The following is a 23,387-nucleotide window of genomic DNA, read 5'->3' as shown; positions in this document are numbered from 1 at the left end:
CGGCAGCATCCTGGACCGGTCCCACTAAAGTAATGGGAGCTGCACGTCAGAGATGCGCCTGCGCAGTGCCGAGCACTGCCCCTCCCCAGGCTACAGACTCTGCGCATGCGCAGCCGGCACAGTGCTGTAGCGGTATAGGCATTGGCAGGTGGACCGGGGTCAGCCCGTGGCGGTTAAACGTGCGGCGGGCCCTGAACCCCCGCTTGGTTCCTCGGGGCGCGCGGGCCCCGGCTCCCGCCCCGCGTGGGGCTCTGGGGAGCTCAGTGTTTGTCGTTATGCCTTGGGGCGGCTGTGCAGGCGCCCCGCCTCGGGCAGGCTACCGCCAAGCCAGCTCCCAGCCTGGTGCTGCCGCCGCGCCGCCCCGCTGCCCTCGGGCGCCCCAGGCGGCCTGGGGCGTGTGACCGAGTTTGGCCGGAATCCTGTCACCCGTTTGCGTGAAACGGAGCCACCAGGAGCGCGCACGCAGCGGCTGCGGAGAGGACCAGGCCCTTGGGGAAGCTGTAGGCAAGTCAGGGTACAAATAAAGTGAGCGGGATTTAAAAATTCACCCTGACACGTGCACCGCAGCCACTGCCTCATCCTTCAAATTACTGGGGCGGTGCTGCAGTCTCGAGTTGTAGGCCTCTCTGTTATCCCAGGGCGTGGTGCCATAGCTTTGGCTGAATTACTGAAGGAATCACCTCTGCAGAGATGTACTACTAATTCTGTCTTCATGCTAGCTCTGTTTATCGACAATCTAGAGAAGAAACTATCATTTGTTAAAGGGACATGGCTGCTATCCTGAGTTCTCTCCTTCCCCCAAAAGCCACGGGGGAGGTGGCCTACATATTATTCTCCATCCCACCCCTTATACAGCCTCATGTTTGTTTCCTTTTTTAACCTCTGCTGCACATTGGGCAGAGATCCTCATTGAACTCTTCACAGTGATGCCCAGGGATGAAATTGTGGCTCCACTGAAGTCAATGGAAATTTTGCCATTTATTTCAGTGGAGCCAAGATTTCACCATAGGTCTTCTTTTTCCTTAACTGATGGCATTAATTTAGAACCCCATAAAGTGTGTGAGAATTTCAAATCATTCCCTTCAGTGGATACTCCTTTGCATTTTTTGAATATAGAATTTCATCTGTCATTTTGTTACCCATTTGACTGGTTTGGTTAGGTACTTTTGAAGTTCCTCACAGTCTTCTACAGCAGTGGTTTTCAAACTTCTTTTCTGGGGACCCAGTTGAAGAAAATTGTTGATGCCCACAACCCAATGGAGCTGGAGCAGAGGGGTTTGGGGTGTGGGAGGGACTCAGGCCTGGGGCAGAGGGTGGGGGTGAGGGCTGCGGGGTGAGGCCGGGAATGAGGGGTTCAGGGTCTGGCAGGGGGCTCTGGGCTGGGGGAGGGGGTTGGGGTGCAGGAGGGGGTCTGGGCTGGGTGGCAGGCTCTGGGCTGGGGCTGGGGATGAGGGGTTTGGGGGCGGCTCAGGGCTGGGGCAGGGGATTGGGGTGTGGATTTACCTGCAGCGGCTCCCAATCAGCAGCACAGCCAGGGTGCAGAGGCAGGCTTCCTGCCTGTCCTGGCACCATAGATTGCACTGTGCTCCAAAAGTGGCTAGCAGCAGGTCTGGCTCCTAGGCAGAGGCATGCAAGTGGCTTCGTGCGGCTCTTGCCCACAGGCACAGCCGCCCCCACCCGCCCCCAGCTCCCATTGGCCGGGAGTGCGAAGCTGGTGCTTGGGGCGGGGGCAGCGCATGGAGCCTGGTGGCCCCCCTTCCTAGAAGCCGGACCTGCTGCTGGCCGCTTCCAGGGTGCAGTGTGGTGTCAAACAAGGTAGGCACTAGCCTACCTTAGCAGCACTGCCAATGGGACTTTTAATGTCCGGGTGGCGGTGCTGACCAGAGCCGCTGGGTCGCTGAGCAAGGTCTTACATGCTTACAGGCCTTACAAGTGCCTTACATGCCAAGATTCAGTACTGGGTCGTGACCCGGACTTAACCAACCTAACTAATTTTGTGTCATCTGCAAATTTTATCATTTTAATTCTCAACCCCTCTTCCAGATCATTAATATATTAAAAACCACCACTCCTGGTACAGAATCTGTGGCCCTTCACTTTTTTAACCTTTTGCCATGATGAAAATTGATAAAATAAACTTCTACTGTATGAATATATACATGTATGTAAAACTACTGTTTTGCATGTATTTTATCACAAAGCATGTTGGAAATAAACTTTCTATAAAAACAGTAACATACTCTGGAAGGGCAATTTACTATAGAGGAGTGAATATAGGACTAGGAGCCAAGAGCTCCTCCGCTTCTCAACTCTGTCACTGATTTGTTATGTGGCCCTGGGCAAGTCACTTCATTCTTTTTGTGTCTGTTCACATCCAGGGTGTATCTAAATCTTGCTCATTCTTTCTGCATAACAACTCTAATATACACTGTTTCCTATCCATCACAGCTAAAACTCTAGTCCAAGCTCTCATTGTCTCATGTTTCAATTACTGCAGCATCTTTTTCTTTAGCTTTGACAAATTCAAACATGCCCCACTCATTTCCATTCAGAATGCTGCTGCAAAGATCATTTCCCCAGCCCTTTGCTTTTACCACATCACTCCTCTATTGCATCCTTCCGCTGGCTCCCCCGTCTCTACTGCATTAAATGTAAACTACTTCCCTCACCTTCAAAATCCTTCATGACTTAGCCTCACCCTACCTCTCATCTCTCATTCACTATCAAAAGGTCGACTTCTGCCTCTGATGCCACGATGCCAGCCTCCATTGCCCACTTGTTCAAGAACCTTCGTGCTTTCTCCCATGCTACCCTTCATGCTTGGAAGGCACTCCCCAAAACATCTGCAAAACTCCCTCATTATCTTTTCTTTTGTTCAGTGCCTAGCACACTGGGGTGTTGGTCCATGTCTAGGGTTCCTAGGCACTCTGGTAATACAAATAAATAATAATAATACTTTCCTATCTGATGGGAGTGTTGTGAGGGTTAATGCTTGTAAAGGGCACTATCATTAGTAAGTATTGTTATGCATCTTGGGGAGAAGTTTCACTATTTTTTCTTATCAGTGCGAGAAGAATTACAGGTCTCAGAGAGATCTTGAATCTGAGAGAAAGGCCATTTTTCAGGAGTTGTGTTGTTGGAAGAACATTCCGTCTGTCAGAGAAATTCTCATCTTTGTTATATTGTCAGTCAAGTTCAGTAGTTATTAATTTCTTAATACACCATCTTTAAATTATACACATTTGAAAAATATTTTTGTAACAAAATATTTTAAAGGAAAACGGGGATCTTGTAGTTAAAGCACAGAACTGGGAGCAAGAGACCTGTGTTCTGTTCCTGGTTTGCTGCATGCTTCCTATATGACATTGGGCAACTCACTTAGGCCACTGTTATAGATTTATCTACTGATTTTGGATGTCCACTCTGATTTTGGATGACACGTAGAACCTAAATTTCTGAGGGGCTGAGCATTCTTAGCTCCCACTGAAATACTTAGCACCTCTGAAAGTGAGACCATAAGTGTCCTGAGTGGGACACACAAAAATTGAAGCACCAAAATTAGTGGGCACTTTTACAAAACTTGATCCTTCAGTGCTTAATTTTATTAATCTGTGAAATGGAATTGTGAGGCCTAAATCATTAAGACAGCCTCAGATGGAAGTTACTATAAAGGTGCAAAGTATGATTATTATTATTATAAAAGTTTATTGTTTCTTGTGCAATCAGAAATTAAGCTGATACAGATTTTAAAAAATTAATTTGCAGCCCAGCTGAATTTATGTAGAAGTTTCTAATTAAGAGTATTTAATAAAATGTTAGTTTTAGCATCAACAGTAAGCTGTGTAAACCATGACAAAGTTTTACATAATGGAAACTATTGAATGATATCTCACTATGTATTTAATTTCAGATACTGTTGCCTATTCACAGCAAATGTTTTAACTGAACAGGGTGTAGTAAATCAGCCTAACATAAAGGCTCAGTTTTCTTGAATACATCACATTCCTTAAAGACAAAGTAAATAATTCCTGCTATGTAAGCAAACAAGTTATACCTTTGAATTAATCCCCAAACACATTTTGTACATTTCAAACCATGTAACGTGTGACACTATAATATACACCAGTACAAGCAATATTTAATTTATATTGTAAACATATATTACTGCTACATTTAATCTACAAAGCAGTTTGCATTTGTTTATGTTGGGGGCAGGGGGGATTACAGGACACCTTTCACTTGACAATGAACTTACATTCACATTTTCAGAGAAAATTCAGAAATTTAAGGTCATCTTAGATTATTAGGGTGAAATCCTGACCATATGGAAGTCATTGGGAGTTCTGCCATTGACTTCAGTGGAACCAGGATTTCATCCACAGTGTAGAAAGTGTATATCTCTTTGGTCTTGTTTGTATTTCTTTAGACATCCTTGTGTTTGCTTTTTAGCTGAAACTTGCATTGCACTGTACATGGTTTATATTGCATTTGTTCCTACATAACATATTCTGTGAATCCTTCGTTCTGGGTATGGTACAGTACCTACTCTGTATTGATTCATTAAGAGTACTGTATCACTGCATTGGGTGCTGCTTTAAGTTAGCTCTGAGTGCAATTGTCTGTCAGTTTTGCCCACCCATTTTGGACATCACCAATTTCCACCACTGCTAGGGACAAATTAAATTTCACATGTGGTTTTACATACATTTAAGAATCAATTCTCTCTCATCCATTAACAATATATCAGAAATTATAGTTTGAAAATGTGTTTTAACTTAAATATATCTGGTGTAATAAATATAATAATTTTCAAAAAGGACAAGGTAGATTAGCTTTGTGAATTTGTTGATGTTTCTCCTTGGTTTGCTTTTTCTGCTTGCACAGAGTGATTCAAAAACTGTCCTGTAGCTCCAATATATAACCTGGATCGCATTGGCCATTTCTGAAAGAGAGGATACAAACAAGGTGTCCAAAAAGTGAGTCTCTCTAAAACATGTGATATGATTTCTGAAATATAAATGAATGCAAAACTTCAAATAGTAATGAAGTCACAATAAAATAAGATGCAAAAATCTATGGGTATCTCCAAAAATGTTTGATTTTCGTGTCAGTGCTCAAATAATAATGAACCAAGTTATTGAAAACTGTTTAATGAAATATCATTGTATAAAGTAGAGTTACTGAAAATCCCCATGAACGAACAGAAAAAACATGGTAAATTGTATTCATGTGCAGAATGTAAACAGATGTTGTAGCTGTATATTAGGTAAAAACAGAACATTCCTATATATGGCAACAGGACTTCTATTTTGAGCTTGTGGTGTCAAATCACTTAGGCCGTCATCCTAGTGTTTGGGCGGATTGCTGCATCTATGAAGAACCCAATTGACTTCAGTTTTTCCATGTGCTATCAATTGCTGTATCGGAGCCTGAAAACTGACTACATAACAATGGCACTTAACTCAATATATCTGATCTCTATCAAAATCATACCTGATCACTCATGATTTTTTATTCCTGATGGCTCTTGCAGATCCAACAGTTCTAGGAGAGGAAGCCAGAATCTATTCCTTCTTCTTCATTATCAGAACAGTTTACTTATTTCCAATTACAAGGCAAATAATTTACGCTGTACAAATCTGACAGCACTGTGGTTGTACAGTTGGCATTGAGGGCCCAACTTTAGGTATCAGAATTACATAGATACAAAATTCAGAGTAGCAGCCGTGTTAGTCTGTATTCGCAAAAAGAATACATCCGATGAAGTGAGCTGTAGCTCACGAAAGCTTATGCTCAAATAAATTGGTTAGTCTCTAAGGTGCCACTAGTACTCCTTTTCTTTTTATAGATACAAATGAGGGTAGTATTTAGGATGCATGAGAAGGAAAGAACTCAGCTTGACTTACAGATTCTGGGTTGATTCTGTAGGGCTGGGAATTAGAAAAGCCAACCTTTTCTATACATTTTATATAGAAATAGCTGAGACACAATAAATACGGCACCCCACAATGTTATTTGTACAGTGACACTTTTCAGAGTAGATCTGCACCTTCAGCGCCATTCTCATGAGGTTGGCTTCAGTAGGGCCAGGATATCACCCATGGTTTATAATGACATCAGAACCCATCAAGAAAACTCAGGTTTAACTATAGAGTTGCTACTAGCAACTCCATAATATCACTAAAATAAGAGTGACAAATAAACAAACATGGATATATATAGGCGTAATTTCATTGAGGAGTTCTGGTATAAAAGTAGCACTCTCATGGCTTAAATCCAACACTGAATTTTTATTGTCACATATGTGATACGACTATGTCCTGTTTTTGTAATATCAGATATACTGATTGAAATTTCAAAGTAGTGCAGAGCATTTAACCATTAATCTTCCAATTTAAAAATTATTGTGTATTTTCATCTTCAAAATTGAGTTACCATTGTCACATATATGGAACCTATTTTTCTATTTCATATTTTTTAATAAAAGTTAGTGGTTGAGATTTCAAAGCAGTTCAGGGGATTTAGATACAATTGTTGGGGGTATTTATAGCCACCTTTATGGCTTAATGTTTTTAATATTGCTACTTTTGTGGCAGCCCCCTTCCCTTGCTCCCCACTGTTATTGTAGAGGTGCATTGTTTTTTAAAATTTATTTTTCTGCAGCTTTTGTAGTTGCTGTTTTATTATAAAAGAATTTAGAGGGTTTTTTTTCTATTTTTGGTTTTTGATGTATATTATGTTTTTTAGTTTTTATGTAAAAAGATGTTGAATTTTGTAAAAACATTGAGGTAATAAAGCCAGATAAAACTAGCTATTTGTGTTTGGCGTGGGGCGGGGGGGGGGGGGGGGGGATTCAGCAAAGATTGCCAGGAAACATTGGCAGCTGCTTAAAAAGTGTTTTGCTTAGTTTTTGCAACTTTGAATGAAAGATTGAAATGGATTTTTGGTGGAATTTTTTAAAAGCTAATTAATTATAAACATACCAAATGGTGTTTTACAATCCAGGAGTGTTTAGGTTTTTAAAACCTTGCATAATTACAAAAATGTATTTTACATTTATTTTAAATATTTTGCTTAATACCTCTGGTGTTGCTTAAATTATTTTTAGATAACTATACCCAGATTACATTTTTTAGTTGTACATTTGGAGGCAGTTAAGTTTAAATGGAACCCTCCCCCTTTTTTCTTCGTGATTTTGACTAAATTGTTTATAATTATATCATTTGAAGTAGTGGTGGGTTTTTTTGCCTACAGCAGTTATTTACAATTGATTATTTACAGACCATTTTTGGAGGAAAACTGTCTTTTTTTTTTCTTTTAGAATGGCTGTAAAGGTTTTTGGAGACAAAAGCATAGTGGTGGTAGTTGTTACCCCCTAACCTTTCCTTGCATACTTTGTTTGACTATGAGGGTTTAACTGGGCAAGAATGCACTGAGTTGTACTGCGGCAACCATGTTTTATTATTAAATTAAGCAATTTTTAAATTTACTGTTATGTTTAATACTTCTATTATACTAACTTGCTTGATATTTTTAGCACTTTGTAAAGTTTTTAACTTTTGCATAAATGCTTTAATGTTTTACTTTTTAAAAAAAAATTAAGTGACATTTTTAGCCAATGTTTTTGGTAGCTTTGAGCTTATTTTTGTACTTTTTGCACATATTTTTAGCTGCAATTATTTTTTTTTTTATGATTGCCCCTGGGTTATATTTTTTAAATGTTAGTGGCATTTAACAGACCTTTGCTGTGCTCTGCCAAGCATTCTTTTCCATAGATATTAAAAGTACATTTTAATTTTTTTATGTTACTGATTTTTTTAGGAGAGAATTTTATACTATATTTTAGTAACATGAATTTTTTCTTGCATTTGTCTAATACTATTTTCTGGAGCTCATTTTCCACCCAGTTCCAGTCTCCCCTTATCACTTGCCTGTGAAGTCCATTTAAATCTAACCCACTCATCCAGTGCCCTGGAAACCTCAAATTGAAATCCTTTCAATGCCATTGCTAAACTGCTGGGTTGCAATCCTTGAGAGTAAAGCTAAATGTATAATAAACTAAGTTACCTGCTCCAGATGAATGGAATTTGGACTCTTAGTCATGGAACCCCTATGTTAGGATTTTTTTGAGGCCGTTTTTTGCTTGACTTTTTAAGAACATACTTTGACTTTAGATTTTGTTAATTAGGTATTTTTTATTTGGCATACAGCAAAACTATGCTGAGTTGATTAGGGTGTACCACACATCCAAAGTTATACAGAAAACTATATATACACACACACACACACATATACACACACACCATTGCATTTACTATACATTGCATTACATGTTTTGGGCTTGGCTTAGTTGTTTCATAGGAACCAGTTTTTTTACAGCATGCTTTGTTCACGCACTGTTCATATGTGACTTACTCTTTAACTTATTTTATGTTTTAGGCTTATTTTGTTTATTGTAAAATTTTTAGGGTGTTTCCCCTTATTGTAGTTAGTTCAGACATTTTGTTTTTTAGCTTATTGACCCATTTCCTATTTTAGTTACCACAGACAGTTTGGTTTTAACCTGCTAATTTATTTCCCTTCCTAATCCTGACTTCCAAGAAATGAGGATTTACCCATAAGAATGGCCCTACTGGGTCAGACCAAAGGTCCATCTAGCCCAATAGCCTGTCTTCCAACAGTGGCCAGTGCCAGGTGCCCCAGAGGGAATGAACAGAACAGGTAATCATCAAGTGATCCATCCCCTGTTGCTCATTCCCAGCGTCTGGCAAACAGAGTCTAGGGACACCATTCCTGCCCATCCTGGCTAATAGCCATTGGTGGACCTATCCTCCATGAATTTATCTAGTTCTAGTTTTAAACCCTGTTTTGGTCTTGGCCTTCACAACACCCTCTGGCAAGGAGTTCCACAGGTTGACTGTGCGTTGTGTGAAGAAATACTTCCTTTTATTTGTTTTAAACCTGCTACCTATTAATTTCAGTTGGTGAGCCCTAGTTCTCGTGTTATGAGAAGTAGTAAACAACACTTCCTTATATACTTTTTCTACACCAGTCATGATTTTATAGACCTCAATCTTAACTCCCCTTAACCGTCTCTTTTCCAAGCTGAAAAGTCCCAATCTTATTAATCTCTCCTCATACAGAAGCAGTTCCATACATAATAATTATTGTTGCCCTTTTCTGAACTTTTTCCAATTCCGATATATCTTTTCTGAGATGGAGCGATCATATCTGCACACAGTATTCAATATGTGGGTGTACCATGGATTTATATGGAGGCAACATGATATTTTCTGTCCCATTATATATCCTTTTCTTAATTATTCCCTGCATTCTGTTCACTTTTTTGACTGCCACTGCACATTGAGTGGAGGTTTTCAGAGAACTATCCACGACTCCAAGATCTCTTTCTTGAGTGGTAACAGCTAATTTAGACCCTATCATTTTATATATATAGTTGGGATTATGCTTTCCAATATGCATTACTTTGCATTTATCAACATTAAATTTCATATGCCATTTTGTTGCCCAGTCACCCAGTTTTGAGAGATCCTTTTGTAGCTCTTCGCAGTCTGCCTCGGTCTTAATACAAAATTACTAAAGTTAGTTATCTGCAAATTTTGCCACCTCACTGTTTACCCCTTTTTCCAGATCATTTATGAATATGTTGAATAGGACTGGTCCCAGAACAGACCCCTGGGGGACACCACTATTTACCTCTCTCCATTCGGAAAACTGACCATTTTTACCTACCCTTTGTTTCCTATCTTTTAACCAGTTACCAATCCATGACAGCACATTCCCTCTTATCCCGTGGCAGCCTACTTTGCGTAAGAGCCTTTGGCGAAGGACCTTGTCAAAGGCTTTCTGAAAATCTAAGTACACTATATCCACTGGATCCCTTGGTGCACATGCTTATTGACCCCCTCAAAGAATTCTAGTTTAATTACTTATGTTAAGCCAGGCCTACAATTGTCTATTAATTTTAAAATTATAAAATAAAAACAAGGATATTTGGCTCACTTTGAAAGGCAATAAAATATCTGTTTCAACATTTTTATTACAACAAATCTGATATTATGAGATATGAAATGGATCACTATCTATTAAGGTATCTGAAAATTATCTATGTTAGTATCTTTAAATGTAATCATGTTTCTTGTTCAGTTTATATAAATTGTACTTGCATTTTTATTTTAACTTTCATACTTGTTAGGCTTGTGTATTGTAACTGTAGATTTCATAATCTCAAATGTTCACGTCTAGAACTTTATTAAAAGTGAATACCGTGATTTGACCACAACATACTTTTTTGTATTACCAACACCAATTTAAAAACAAAATTACTATTGAGAGGATTAGAAATATTAACTTGCCTGCTAGTATTTTAAATTCAACCTGTGCTTTATCAAACCTAAAGATAATTGCAAAATGAGCCAACTATTCAGTTTATTATAGTAGCCAGAGAATTGTGCATCTGCATACTTTGACTGCCCATATTAATTAAATACTTCCCCGGCTTCTGTCTTTTTTAATGGTTTCCAAATATTACAAGGGCCAATCCTGCTCACTGCGCTCAGTCAGCTAGTTCCATTGAAGTTAGTGGGGTGAGTCATGTCAGTAAGGGGCAGAATCTGTCATAAAATACATAACAAATATTGACTATTCCATGAAATATAACTTCAAGTTAAAACTTGATTTAATAGATGAAATATTAGATGTTTTGTTTTTCTTAAGAAGTCTCTACTTTTTCTAGCTGATTTAAGTGAATCTCTTGTGCTTATAATGCCATGTGAACCAGTAACCTACATCTCTGAAAATGTACATTTACTTTTAAAGTATGAACAATTACAGTTTCAGTACTATTAACAATGAACTCTCCTTCATTGTCTTGGGAACTAATGTTCAAGGAACTTGTGGGAAATCAGAGAACATTTCAAGATTAGTCCTAATTGAATCATCCTGAATTCACCAGAATCTTACATGTAAAAATACCCAAAGTATTCTTTAAAAAAAAAACCCCAAAAGGCATGAAATTAGAGTTGAAGGAAAATAACTGAAGGTACATAAATTCATCTGTCCAATGCATTTGAGAACATTTTTATCCCAAACTACTCCTTCATGATAATGCTTTTCCCTGCTCTGCTTCCTCACAAGTTTTTCTGAAGGAGAACTAACAGTACAGTAAAAACTAGAGTGAATGCTTAACAAAGAGACCAGAAAGTGCCCTTATATAATGAATACATATGCAGCCAAGAAGAATTTAGTGCTCCACCTAACATCTTGACCTAAAGCTGCGACTGGATCAGTGAGAGAAAGAGAACAACCCTACTTATAGCGCCAAGCACTGTACTGTTTGGAATCGTTGTAGAACAGTGGATCATCTCATCCCCAGGTATAGTCACTAGACTTGGTACTAAAGGATTTTGTGACCCATACTCTGGGCTTCCATTACTACCTTAACAGTGAGCCTTTGCACTAGGCCCCAGTGTTCTTCTGCTGCCCATTTCATTCAGTTGTGCCAGCTTTAACTATGCTAGAGAGCTTGTGCGTTTGTATTTTAAAGCCTGATCCAAAGCCCATTGAAGTTAGTGCAAGGACTCTCAATAACTCCAAAGTGTTTTGGATCATGACCATTGAAATTAGTGGGAGTTTGGCACCTAAATACCTTCAAGGATCTGGTCCTTGATGCCTAAAGATTGTGGTGATGGGAAATACTGGAACTACTCATATTAGACACTATTTTTGATTTAGCAGGATAAATACGAAGATTCTAGCTGTCCCTCAGCTGCCTTACCTTGACAGGGTGCAGGTAGCCATCCCCTCTCAGGGTGCCCAAGCCCTCCCCAGGCAACTCTTCCTCATCCTGTAGGCTACGGGTGAGGTGTGCAATATAGGTGGTGGCTAGGAGCAGCACATCCAACTTAGAGAGCTTGGTGTCAGGTGGCACAGCGGGGAGGGTCCTCTGCAGCTCCAGGAAGGCATGGCGCAGGGTCTGCACTCGGCTACGCTCCCGGGCAGCATTTGCAGCTGCTGGTCTCCCAGCAGTTGCCCCAACTCGTCCGGCTGAGGAGGAGGAGCAGCAAGAATCACTGCCAGATGCTGGGGCCAGCAGTGAGTCAGGCTCCAAACAAGAGCTGGAGATCTCCTTGCTGTTCTCAGATACATTTCTACAGTCCATTGGTGACTTCCAAGGTGGACAGGGACCTGTAATCAACAAGAGCAGCTCTGAAACCATCCAACCCCTGCAGCAGTAGCAGTGCTGCAAACCCATGGTGAAGCTCAAAAACCTCAGCAAGAGAGCAAATAGGATTTGCACTGCAAGTGAAGAAGGTCTTTCTGTCCCAAACCCACATGCATGTACTCAAGTGTAACGTAAGCCATCTAATATGCTGGGACAAGAACTGTGGATGACAACTTCATTCCTCTGGCACAATGGAACTGTCTACAGCAAGGATGTGTACAAGAGAGCTTTCTTAGGAATCAGTCCAAGACTGTGGAATCAACTTCCACAAGATCTAAGAACTACCAAAAACCTCAACACCTTCCATTCAACTGGAAGGTTAATTTCTTCAGCCTTGTCTTTGCTAACATAAACACATAATCTATTATATAAATTCTCACACAATTTTCTCCCTGAGAAAAGGAAGACAGAAAGAAGTCACTTGCACTATTGGAAGGTGTTCACCTGGTGGTTGTTAAGGAATAGAATAAAAACCCCAAAAGTTGTCAGCTAGAGCAAACGGCAGGATTCCTACTTGCAGAACTGTAGTTCACTGCTCTAGTATGCAGTGTTATTGTAGCCATGTTCATCCCAGGATATTAGAGAGACAAGGAGAGTGAAGTAATATCTTTTATTGGACGAACTTCTGTTGGTGAGCGAGACAAGTTGGTCCATAAAAGATATTACCTCACCCATCTTGCCTCTTTAATATTCTGACATGGCTACAACAACACTGCAAACTAGTTTTTATTTATAATTTCTGTTTTGTTATTTGATATTTAAAAACACGTCTCATGAAAGATCCCATTTCTAATCTATTTTCTAATCTCATAGGGCGATACTCTATCTTCAGTGAAGTGATGGAGAGCTGACAGAAAGCAACAAATTAATCTGAGGGCAGAATTTGACCCATTATTTTGTAAGATCAGAAGCAGGCCATGAATCCTTTCATGTCTGAAATGGTTTAAGGATCATTATGATAGCTCTGTCCTCTACATTTAATTTTTTTTTTTTAAATGTAAACTTTATTCCAATTTGGGGTTTTTTGACTTTGTGCCAGAGGCCGTAAAAGTGTCCCTTGAAAACAACAAAAAAAATCATTCGGAGAGAAGCTCAGAACAATCAGTGAAAAATTCCTCCCTGACTTTCAGAAAGGACTGTCAGATAATCCCAATCACAAAACTGACTAATATTCCTTTAATTTATACAGTCCCATATAGTAACCCAAGTTTTGCTTCACTACATTACTACTATACTTGACTCCACCATCTCAGCTGACAGTCCTTTTCACCAATTCACCACTCTCTGTGAAATAATACCTCCTGAAGGACCTGATTCTGCAGCCTTTGCTCAGGCAAAACTACTGAATGTATGCCAGATATTTCATATATGACAGGGGCTGGTTTCTCCCAATTTGGAGATCTGCTGTCATTAGTGCTCTCCTGCGTAAACAAAAACAAACAAACAAACAAAAAGTTAATAAACCTTCTATTAATTAAATCCAAAGACATTGTAATCAGGTTCTGGAAACAAAATAAATATAACGTACAAGATGAATGATGGTTTCTAATAGACTCACAGGATATGGAATATTATTTATTCCCTGATTCTGCAAAGCATTTAAGCAGGGGTGGCCAACCTGAGCCTGAGAAGGAGCCAGAAATTACCAATGTACATTGCCAAAGAGCCACAGTAATACATCACCAGCCCAGCAGATCAGCGCCTCCCCCTCTCTCCCCCCATCTCCTGCTCAGCTGTTTTGTGACATGCAGGAGACTCCGTGTGGGAGGAAGAGGAGCGAGGGCATGGCAGGCTCAGGGGAGGGGGTGAGAAGGGGTGGAATGGGGGCAGGGCCTGTGGCAGAGCCAGGGGTTGAGCAATGAGCACCCCCTGGCACATTGGAAAGTTGGCACCTGTAGCTCCAGCCCCGGAGTCGGTGCCTATACAAGAAGCCGCATATTAACTTCCGAAGAGCCACATGTGGCTGCAGAGCCACAGGTTGGCCACCCCTGCATTTAAGCATATGCTTAAGTCCCATTGAAGTCATCATATTATAGGATGGAGATGAGAGTAGTGAACAAAGTCTAAAGGACTATGGGGAGGAAGAGACAGAGAGAGGAAAAGAAAAAAGGAAGTGGAAATGGTTCAGCTCTTTTACATTGTCCTCTCTAATTTGATGATGGTGTGTATGGATGCACACATGAATGTTATTTTGTTTATTTTGCTGTGATTGATTTGGAATTTTTTTGGCTTAGAAGAATATATCAGATATGTTTGAATACACTTGTTCACTTACATTTTTGTTTAGAGTGTGATATTATTATTTACAAAATACTTTTCCTTGTGTTGTAAGTGCTTGTAATTCAGAGGAAAATCTCCCTATATGTGTTGACCTTTCATTGTGAAAATTAATAAAATATTAATTATGTAAGTAAGAACTGTCACTGTAGTCCCTGTGAACTTTTTGTAAGTAAAGACTTGAGGATTGATACCTAAATTAACTCTGTTTTCTTTTAATTTAAAATTCAGTAATTGTGTCATTTTTGTGTCACTTTTCTGACATTCTCAACCATCTGTCCGCTGTGTATTCAGAATCAGATCGGCTGACTTTAGTGATAGAAATCAGTTTGTGCTATTTTCACCTCTGTTGGTACTGCAGAGTCATTAAACTCTAAGGGTGGAGAGGGAGAGGGATTTTTTTTCTGGTTCATGCATTATCAATAGAATTTCTAATTTAGGATCCAATCCAGATCCCCTTTAAAATAATAGGAGTCTTTCAATTTACTTCAGTGTGTATTGGATAGTGTGTGTTTAGGGCCCAATAACTGGAAGACCCTAATTACATGAATAATACTGAGACATGTAAATAGTCCCTTTAACCCGAGTTGGACTACTCACATGAATAAAGGATGGTCTACACAGTTTTTATAATGCTTTAACTATATCTGTTTAGAAACAGACATAGCGGTACAACCCCATAGCATAGACAGAGTTATACTGGTACAATGGCGCTTAGTTATACCCTGGTAACTTATATCCAAAAACCTAGTTTCCTCATATATATATATATATATGTATACACACACATACACACACACACCCGGTGGGGAGCACTCCACAAAGTACGTTGGATGAAATCCTGACTCCACTGGCACCAATGGCAGAACTCCCATTGACTTCAATGGGGCCAAGATTTTACCTGTGCACTGATTCTAGGTTTTAGGTCAAGTATGTAACACGGTACTCTGAGACCCAAAAAAGTGTAATTGGGAATATACAAGAAATAGAAAGTATTTGTTTATGGTAGCATCCATAATGAATGAGTTAGCTGCTTTCTGAACCCAGAGCTAGACTGTATTTGTTATGAAGTGTTGCTCAATAGATTCATTGTTTCCAAAGAGGTTCAAATGTGTGTGCTCAAATTTCATACTTGGGACTGATCCTGCATTTTCTGCACACCCGACATTTTCTATGTGGACTTCCTTAATGGGCCTCTTAAAGAGACATGTTACAAAATATAGTCTATTTGAAAACAAAAATGTATAAAGCCAATGGCTAGAAAAAATTTCCCATTTAATTTGTTTTTAAAATACCACTGGAAACAGCTTTTTTTGTTTTCGTTTTAAACAAATAAAACATTCCCTTGCCATACAGGTATTTGCACACCTAAATATTACAGCATCATGTACAGACTAATCTGAAAATGAAATAGTGAAAGTAAATTAGAAAAACCTCTTTCTGTTTTAATAGTCTAAGGTGTTACTTGTATATGCTTTAAATGTATGCTGTAACATGGACATCATCAATTTGAAATCTAGTCAATTTACAAAAAAAAAAAAAAAAAATAGTTAAAAGTAGTTTCAGGTACTACATCATCCCTAAGCCCCTCTGCCCATTTTTTGTGGTTTTACAACCATATTTTCTTATTTGTAAAATATTTTTCTTTCCCTTGTTCCTGTGTGAGAGAAATATTCAGAAAACAAGGGAATCTGATTATCTAGTTAACTGTACAAGAAAAACAGCAAAAATGAGTGTACAAAGTAAACCTACTGGAAAAATATGGAGATAAAATGTTGGCAATTGATTTATAGCAATCTTCAGGTGTCATTTGCAATAATAATAGGTACAAAAATTTCAGACGGTGTTTTTTTTTAATTGATGATGTCCATTTTATCTGTTTGTGACCATTTAAATGGAAATATTTTGCTCTTACACAATGAAACATTAAGTACTTGTATGTCTGAATGAGATGTTAAATATATGACATTTAAATTGACTAATATATATACACACACACTGTGCAAGACGTGTGTATGTATATATATGTGTATATTAATATTAGTCAATTTAAATATATATATACACACACACACGTCTTGCACACTATGTAAGTGTGCACAAAGTAATACATACAATTAAATAGAAATCTATGTAGAATATACAGGAATGGCCTTTATTATATATGCAGAAAAAGGTTAAATATTACCTTTTAAATATTTTTCTTTATCACAAGTCTTCCAAAAAAATTCCAATTGTGGCTAATGTGTTACCATTATACCTCAAGTCTTTCCTTTCAAAATATGTTTCTCTCTTTGCAAATAGATTTGTTCCAGTTTTGCATACCAAATATTTTCTATTTAAATCCACATTTTAGACAAGGTTACTTTTGACAACTTCCCTTCCTGTGGGATTTTTTCAAATGCTAATGATTTCATTTATTTCTGGTACATCAACAAACAAAATTACATACAAACATTCAAGAGTGGTACACACAACAAGCTCTTAGATGGATAGCTGTGGCCATTTCTTTCTAGCTTTGGACATTGATTTGAATCTTTAGGGGATTTTTAAAATTGAAAAATGGTAAAGAACTGAGGAGTAATTCTATTAAATGTTAAATACTTGGGATCATTATCTGCATTATCTACCTCCCTGCAAACTTCTGCCTAACAGCCTTACCCCTTCTAGGGCATGTCTGTTAGTCAACAAAGGATCAGGTATATATTAAAGAGGGGATATTTAAATTGACTAAAAATTGTGCGATTTTACTAAAAATTGTGCAGTTTAGTACAGTTTTATCTGTTCTGTTACAATAAATGCTATGGAACTTACATTGATTAAAGTTAGACTTCAATACAGTGTATGAATTAGGAAGATTTTTTCTAAAGGAATATTTTGATTTTAAATCGTGAAGCCAGCAATTGAAAGGCTATGCCACAAAGTCTATTTAATTTAATATCAAGTGCTATATAAAAACAAAATGGAGAGTGATATTTTTATTGGACTTATAGATCAGCTTTCCTGAATGCCACTTTCTCTTGAAAAGCTTGGCTTTTATTTTTAGTTCGGTCAAGTAAAAGAGACCAGCAAAAACTTTTATAAATGTCCTTTTTTCCTCTGTTGGACCCACGTGATCATTTCTCTGCCCCTTGCTCTAACCAGAAAGAGTTGATAGCAATTGTGCTACGTTTGTAACTTACACTGGTTCTACTATACAGGATTCTCAGCAGTGAAACTTTAAACAAAATGTTTTCCTCTCTCTTTATTTCAGACTCTCAGGAACAGAGGCGAGCCCAAGGATGGAAGCCTCAAGGCATTAAGTCTGAATGGGACTTACTGGTAAATCAGGTCTAACTCTTCTGTATTATTAATTGAAACAGGATGTTCTGTGTTGTTTAAAATATTATAGTTGGGATTCCTAAACCAAAACCCCTCGTGGAGCTTGATCCCAGAGCCAATGCTAGGGAGATCTCAGCACGCTGCTGAAGGGTGACTTACTTTTTCCTCTTGGCGCTGCCCGGAGCGCAGCTGGTCGGAGTAGGGAGGCAGGGCTGGCGGGCGCCGATCCAATCCGGACTGGGAGCCGAGCTCTGTCTAGTCTGCGCGGAGCTTGCAGCCTCCCTGCTTCCGCGGTCACATTGTCCCTCGTCTCCCGCTGGCAGATGCCGGCAGAGCCTTTTATAAGGCACGGGGCGGGCTGTCTGCAGTGGGGAACCCGGAGCTCACCTGAACGCCAGTCCCCTTCGCTCCGCAGCCTGCCGCTTACGGCAGCTGCCGCCCACTTCCCCACGGCGGGAGAGTCATTAATCAAGCTGCTGTCCAGCGGCAAGGGAGTGGGGCGGGGTCACACCCTCCTCCCGGGTGACACCCCAGGCGGCTCCCCGCCCGGGGCAAAGAGAGAGGCCAGGGGATAGCTACCCACGAAGGTCAGCGTGACCTGAAACGCGTGGCCGTTTGGCTCCCAGCCTGGGAAATCTGGGCCCAGGAAGTCTGGCGCTGCTTTATTTCTTCCAGGGCTGCAATGGCGGGGGGAGCCTGGAGCCCCAGCACAGCTGCTAAGACAGGCTGCTGCAAGCAAACGGGGTCCTTTCTGTTTCCTCCGGGGAGACCGCAGCTCTGAGCTGGGGCACTGAGAGCAGCCAGCCACAGCCCGATCCCTGGGCAGATTCTCTCCCATGACTACACTTGGATTCGGACTCCCGTGACACCGTCCCAGCACGGGGCTCCCGCCGCAGCTGACAAAAGAAGCAGGCCTGTCAATTAGCATAAATGGACACGGAGATCATGGCTCCCAACCCCCTCCTGTTAACAAATATTAATCATACAAGCGAAACAATTAATAATAACCGTCTCCTCCGCTTCAGTGCATCACATGCAATATATTATAGAGCAAAGTTTAAGACCTCTAGGCACAAGCTTTTTACCGGGAGCCTATCAATCAAAATACAGCTTTAAAGGAATGAAATTGACAGGAAATATTACAGAACAGGGCTCTGAGGGGCTTCATTCCAATAATTTCGAAATGCATCTTAATGAAATTCTGGTTCGGGGGAAGAGGGAAACAGCCTCCCTTATTCTTAGAGCTGCGATTTGTTCAGGTCTTAGTACCGATAAATCCTACTAAAAACATTAGGTTATTTCGGTTTTAGCTGTATGATTTCACAGCTTGTCATTAGCGCACCCTGACTGATCATTTCCGGTGCGTATTTAATTTCTATTGTCATTACTGCTTCTTTCCCCAAACCTGGCAGTTATTAACCAGGACGGAGAAAATGATGCCTCTGCCAGATTGTACTTCTTGAACTAAAAGTTTGTCGTGAGCTCTCCGTGGAATGAAACAGGGCTGGTACATACGGTTCAAAACTATCGATGGCTAAATCTGAGCAGGAGATACGGAGCACAGTGCGAATGGAGGCTCTCAACAAAACATTAACAAAAACTTAATCTCATGCAAGAAAAAGGAAATAGTTCAGAGACCAATGAATTAATCATCTTTCTATTGAAAGTCTGGCCTTGGGAGTCTCTGTGCGAATGAAAGGAATGACTATAGTCTCTAGGTGCAAATGCTGAAATTGTTCTTTACAAATATTGTTTTTGTTAGGATAGAGTAACAGTTTTGCTGGAGGGGAGTAATTTAAACGTTGGGCTTGGAGGTTAAACAATCTTTTAATAAGCAAGTTCTTTCTTTTCACTCCCTTGCTGTTTCTTTTTATAATTTGGTAGATGTGACCCTTGCATTTCCAAGGAGTGCAAAAGTCACAGCTCTCTATCTTTCTTAATAAGCTTTCTTTCCCCTTTCATATTAATATTATAAACCCAAAGGAAACAGGGTCATGACTCTTCCAAAATACCGAGTATAGGAGGGGGGGAAAATCATCGAATTAAAATTGTCCACAGTTGAAAGAAAGAAAGAGAAAGAAAGAAAGAATGTGACGGGACAGTGAGACCGAATATTTGATTTCAAAATTAATGGCTAGTAATTAAATATTAGTAACATTAATAAGAAGAGACATTCAAAATAAATATGCAGTGTATAGAATAATCCCAGAACAACATTTTGAATGAAGTTTGATTGTGTGATAACATAGACACAATAAATCAAATCTTGGACCTATTAGAAAAATAAAGTCTGAACGATTTGTTACGGCTTTTGAAGCCAAGAAATTTAAGAGCGTAATCTTTGGCTATAATTTGAAATATTAGGAAGGGAGTGGGAAGAGAGGGATGATTTAGAGGACAGGGTTCACGGGTGTATTGGGAAAATGGCTAAGCCAAATATTTCCATCGGGGGCTTTGGCTCCTGCAGTATTTATGAGAACCCAAATCTCAAACCAATAAAAATAGGTGGAGATAGCCGTTTTAAGCTATATATATAATGTTGGCGAGGTGCTCTTTAATTAGAAATGAAAAGATATTGTCATACAACTCCTTCAGAATAAGCTAGACATTACATGAACAGGATGAGGGACGGATACGTGTAAGGTGCAGAACGCAAGGAATTCTATCAACCTGTATTCCAGATCTGCCTTTCAAGAACAAAGGCCAGAAATAGGAAGACAGCTGTCGGTTTGAAAATGATGCTGCCATCCGCTCTACAACTGGATTGGTTTACAGTGATCTGAAAATAGTTGTATTCCTACTACTAAGATATTAACTAATATTTTACTCCCATCATGTTCTCTCCACTGGAATCATTGTCTAACAGAACCACTTTATTTAATTTTATTTAAAGCTTTCTTATTACTGATTATCCAAAGAGACTCTTTCAAGAAGTTTAAAACAGACCTGTTTTGCTGGGTAGCAAGATTATATTACTTCCATATAAAAGGAATAAAACATATGACATTCTGTGCTTGTTACACAATGTAATTGGAGCCAGCAAATTAATTACCGGACAATAGTATTTACTGGTCAAAGTTATGAAGAGAAAACTCAGACTGATCAAAACAAGAACTGGGTTTTAGATGTTTCAAAGTACAGTTAATTGTTTTTCTCCTTCACCGATGTCCATTAGTTAAAATGGTTAGTCTATTTTAATATGACTGACTTGTCCATTTTAATTAAGTTATTTAAGACAGAACGTTCAAAAATAGTCCTAATAATTTAGGACAAATATATTTGACTCTAAAAGAGAAATTTTTACATTCCCTTTTGCCCTAGATGCTCTAGTCTGAGAGCAATGCCTAGTAAAGGACCTTGTGAAGGGAACTCCTAATATTGAGAGGTTAGTAGTAATTACTTAATTATGATTCTTTTTAAATTAAACAAATAAAATCTTCATATTTGAAGTGATTCACTAGGAAGAGAGAGGAAGGCATCGTTAAAGCATTTGTGATATTTTCCTTGTGTATGCTGGACTAGGGCCTCAGGTGGTGTATAGTCATAAAGCCATTTACTTCAGAGCTGTGGCGATTTATACGAGGTGATGATCTTGCCTTAGATTTTATATACTCTTTTCAACCACGGGTAAATATAATACTTCTCTGCAGGTTCTCCTGGCTCATCAGTGATCACCACTAGTCCCTCTTAGTGCAAGTCTGAAATAATATTAAGTAGTAACCTTTTCCAGGCTGTTGTAAGGAAAACGAGACTGTTTTGGAATTAAATACGAAGAATACTACAAAACCGTTATTAATAATTTATTATTAATATTCATCTTTTGTATGTAAGTGAATCTCTATGGTAGCATTTTTGTTCTTGCAGAGGGAGTTTATTCAGTCGAAAAGTGTCTTATATCCGTCCGCAGTAACATAACTGAAAGTTACAGACCCCACACTTGACCGACACCCCCCCTAAAAAAAGGCATTAAAACATCCCAACTCAACCCCCAAAAAAACTCCTCCTGTAAGTGAGAAACTCATCCCTCCGGTAAGAGTCTGCAGCCTGCGGCCATCCGAAACCCCAGCCAACCTCCAAGCCTACGCTGAAGCGCCCAGCGTGCTGGACTTGAGGGCAGGGATGCTCATCGTGCCACATGCATGCGCTCCCTGCCTGCTCTCTTCCTGTGAACTGAGATGGCAGGAAAAAAAGCTTATTCGCCAATATTTGATTTGTATAAAACGTTGCAAATTTCGCAGAGGCTGCCACGTCTCCGCAGGCACAGGGGCCCAGATGGGTAGAGGCGCTTTGCCCACGCGGTGGGTCAAACTGGCTGATCACCTAGAAGAGGTGATTACAGGGGTCCCGTAAGCTGCCGGTGCTGCCCAGAGAGGACCCGACGCGTTGCCCCTCGCCTCCCACACTTGTCCCTGTGGGGCCTCTGGCTGGTTTGTGGCTGGGTGCAGGTTTTTAAATCTACTCCTGCCTTCCCGTTCCCGGGCTAAACTGCTGCTCCCCGATTGCCGCCTGGCAATCAGCTGCTGGAGAGGAAACCTGCCACAACAGCTGGGGAAGAATCGGTGTCAGTCACAGGAAGCTCACGTGGACCCTAGTGTTCACTGCAGAATGGACCACATGCCAGTGGGGTGGGGGCGCGGGCGCATCGACCCCTGGCTGGACAGCCCACCCTTGCCGCTGCAGGGCTTACTCAGGAAACCAGCACTGGCTTGTTTCTGTATCGGGGGAAGAATACAGCGGCTCCTTATCCTGCTTAGATTTTCATCTGGCATGAGAATCCTAATTTGTAATGACAGACCTGGCTCAATGCATATTCCTCCTGTCAGCTCAAGGTTTAGATTTAAGGCAACTGCAACCTTCTTTCTGAAGGGCTTGTAAACCATGCCTCCCCTTCCCACAATTCCCCAGGGCCTATTTTAAATGAGAACATGCGATTTAAACCGGGAGCCTCCGTTAGAGTGTGGTTTTGGTAAGAAAAAGGACTAATAGAAACAATTCTTCCAGCAGTGGCTACCACGTAAAAAAAAAAAATATATCTGCTCAGTTTAAATTAAAGGATAATCTTCTGGTTTTGCAAGTACCATGCGGTCTATGAAATACAAACTGCATTCTTTCTGCTTTATCATCACCAACAGCCAATTCTGGGAACAGGATTTAGCTAGTAAGTTTGTCCATTTGAGGCAATACAGTAGCAATACTAGTTCCACTCCCCCGACTGCAGCAAAACCTAATTTATTTTATTAAAATAAGCAGATATGTCTCAAAGGGGACTTAAAGCCATATACTGGCTTTGATCCATGCACAAAACTCCTACTGATGGTAATTAAATTTCCCTAACAAGTCAAAGTCAGGACAGGGCCCACAGGGAACAGGTAAGCACAGAAATGTGAAGATCAGAGCTGGTCAAAACCCAGATTTTCCTTATATTTTTTTTTTACTTTATTAAATGATGTAGTAGTGGTACAGAATATATCTCATATCATACTATAATAGTTGAAAAATTGTATTGTATTTTTATTTTAAAAATCATTAAGGGGAACTGCTACTT

General features: G+C 39.9%; 1 protein-coding gene and 1 long non-coding RNA gene across 7 annotated transcripts; one reads left to right on the top strand and one right to left on the bottom strand.

Moving 5' to 3' along the window:
• The first annotated feature begins 124 nt into the window (after positions 1-124).
• LOC141982318 (uncharacterized) lies at positions 125-23,245 on the top strand. Of its 3 annotated transcripts, none has more exons than XR_012638026.1 (4): positions 125-504; positions 4,885-4,976; positions 17,775-17,842; positions 18,518-23,245. It is a non-coding gene; the product is annotated as an uncharacterized LOC141982318 (long non-coding RNA). The 3 variants fall into 3 exon arrangements; XR_012638025.1 differs by having other exon boundaries at positions 17,775-17,851; XR_012638024.1 differs by lacking the exon at positions 18,518-23,245 and having other exon boundaries at positions 17,775-18,036.
• On the bottom strand, positions 3,722-18,470 carry TCF24 (transcription factor 24). Of its 4 annotated transcripts, XM_074944284.1 has the most exons (4): positions 18,002-18,470; positions 13,543-13,665; positions 11,798-12,207; positions 3,722-4,942 (listed from the first exon to the last, which is right to left on the bottom strand). In XM_074944284.1, the coding sequence occupies exons 3-4, from the start codon at positions 12,179-12,181 to the stop codon at positions 4,829-4,831; spliced, it is 498 nt and encodes a 165-aa protein (XP_074800385.1). In that variant the 5' UTR covers positions 12,182-12,207; positions 13,543-13,665; positions 18,002-18,470; the 3' UTR covers positions 3,722-4,828. The 4 variants fall into 4 exon arrangements, with proteins under 4 accessions (XP_074800385.1, XP_074800386.1, XP_074800387.1 ...); XM_074944285.1 differs by lacking the exon at positions 13,543-13,665 and having other exon boundaries at positions 18,002-18,469; XM_074944286.1 differs by lacking the exon at positions 18,002-18,470 and having other exon boundaries at positions 13,543-13,838.
• Positions 23,246-23,387: the final 142 nt, after the last annotated feature.

This window comes from Natator depressus, chromosome 2, assembly GCF_965152275.1.
Source record: "Natator depressus isolate rNatDep1 chromosome 2, rNatDep2.hap1, whole genome shotgun sequence".
Classification (NCBI taxonomy): Eukaryota; Metazoa; Chordata; order Testudines; family Cheloniidae; genus Natator; species Natator depressus.
Note: the sequence above shows the minus strand (reverse complement) of the source record. Positions and strands in the feature narration are given on the sequence as shown.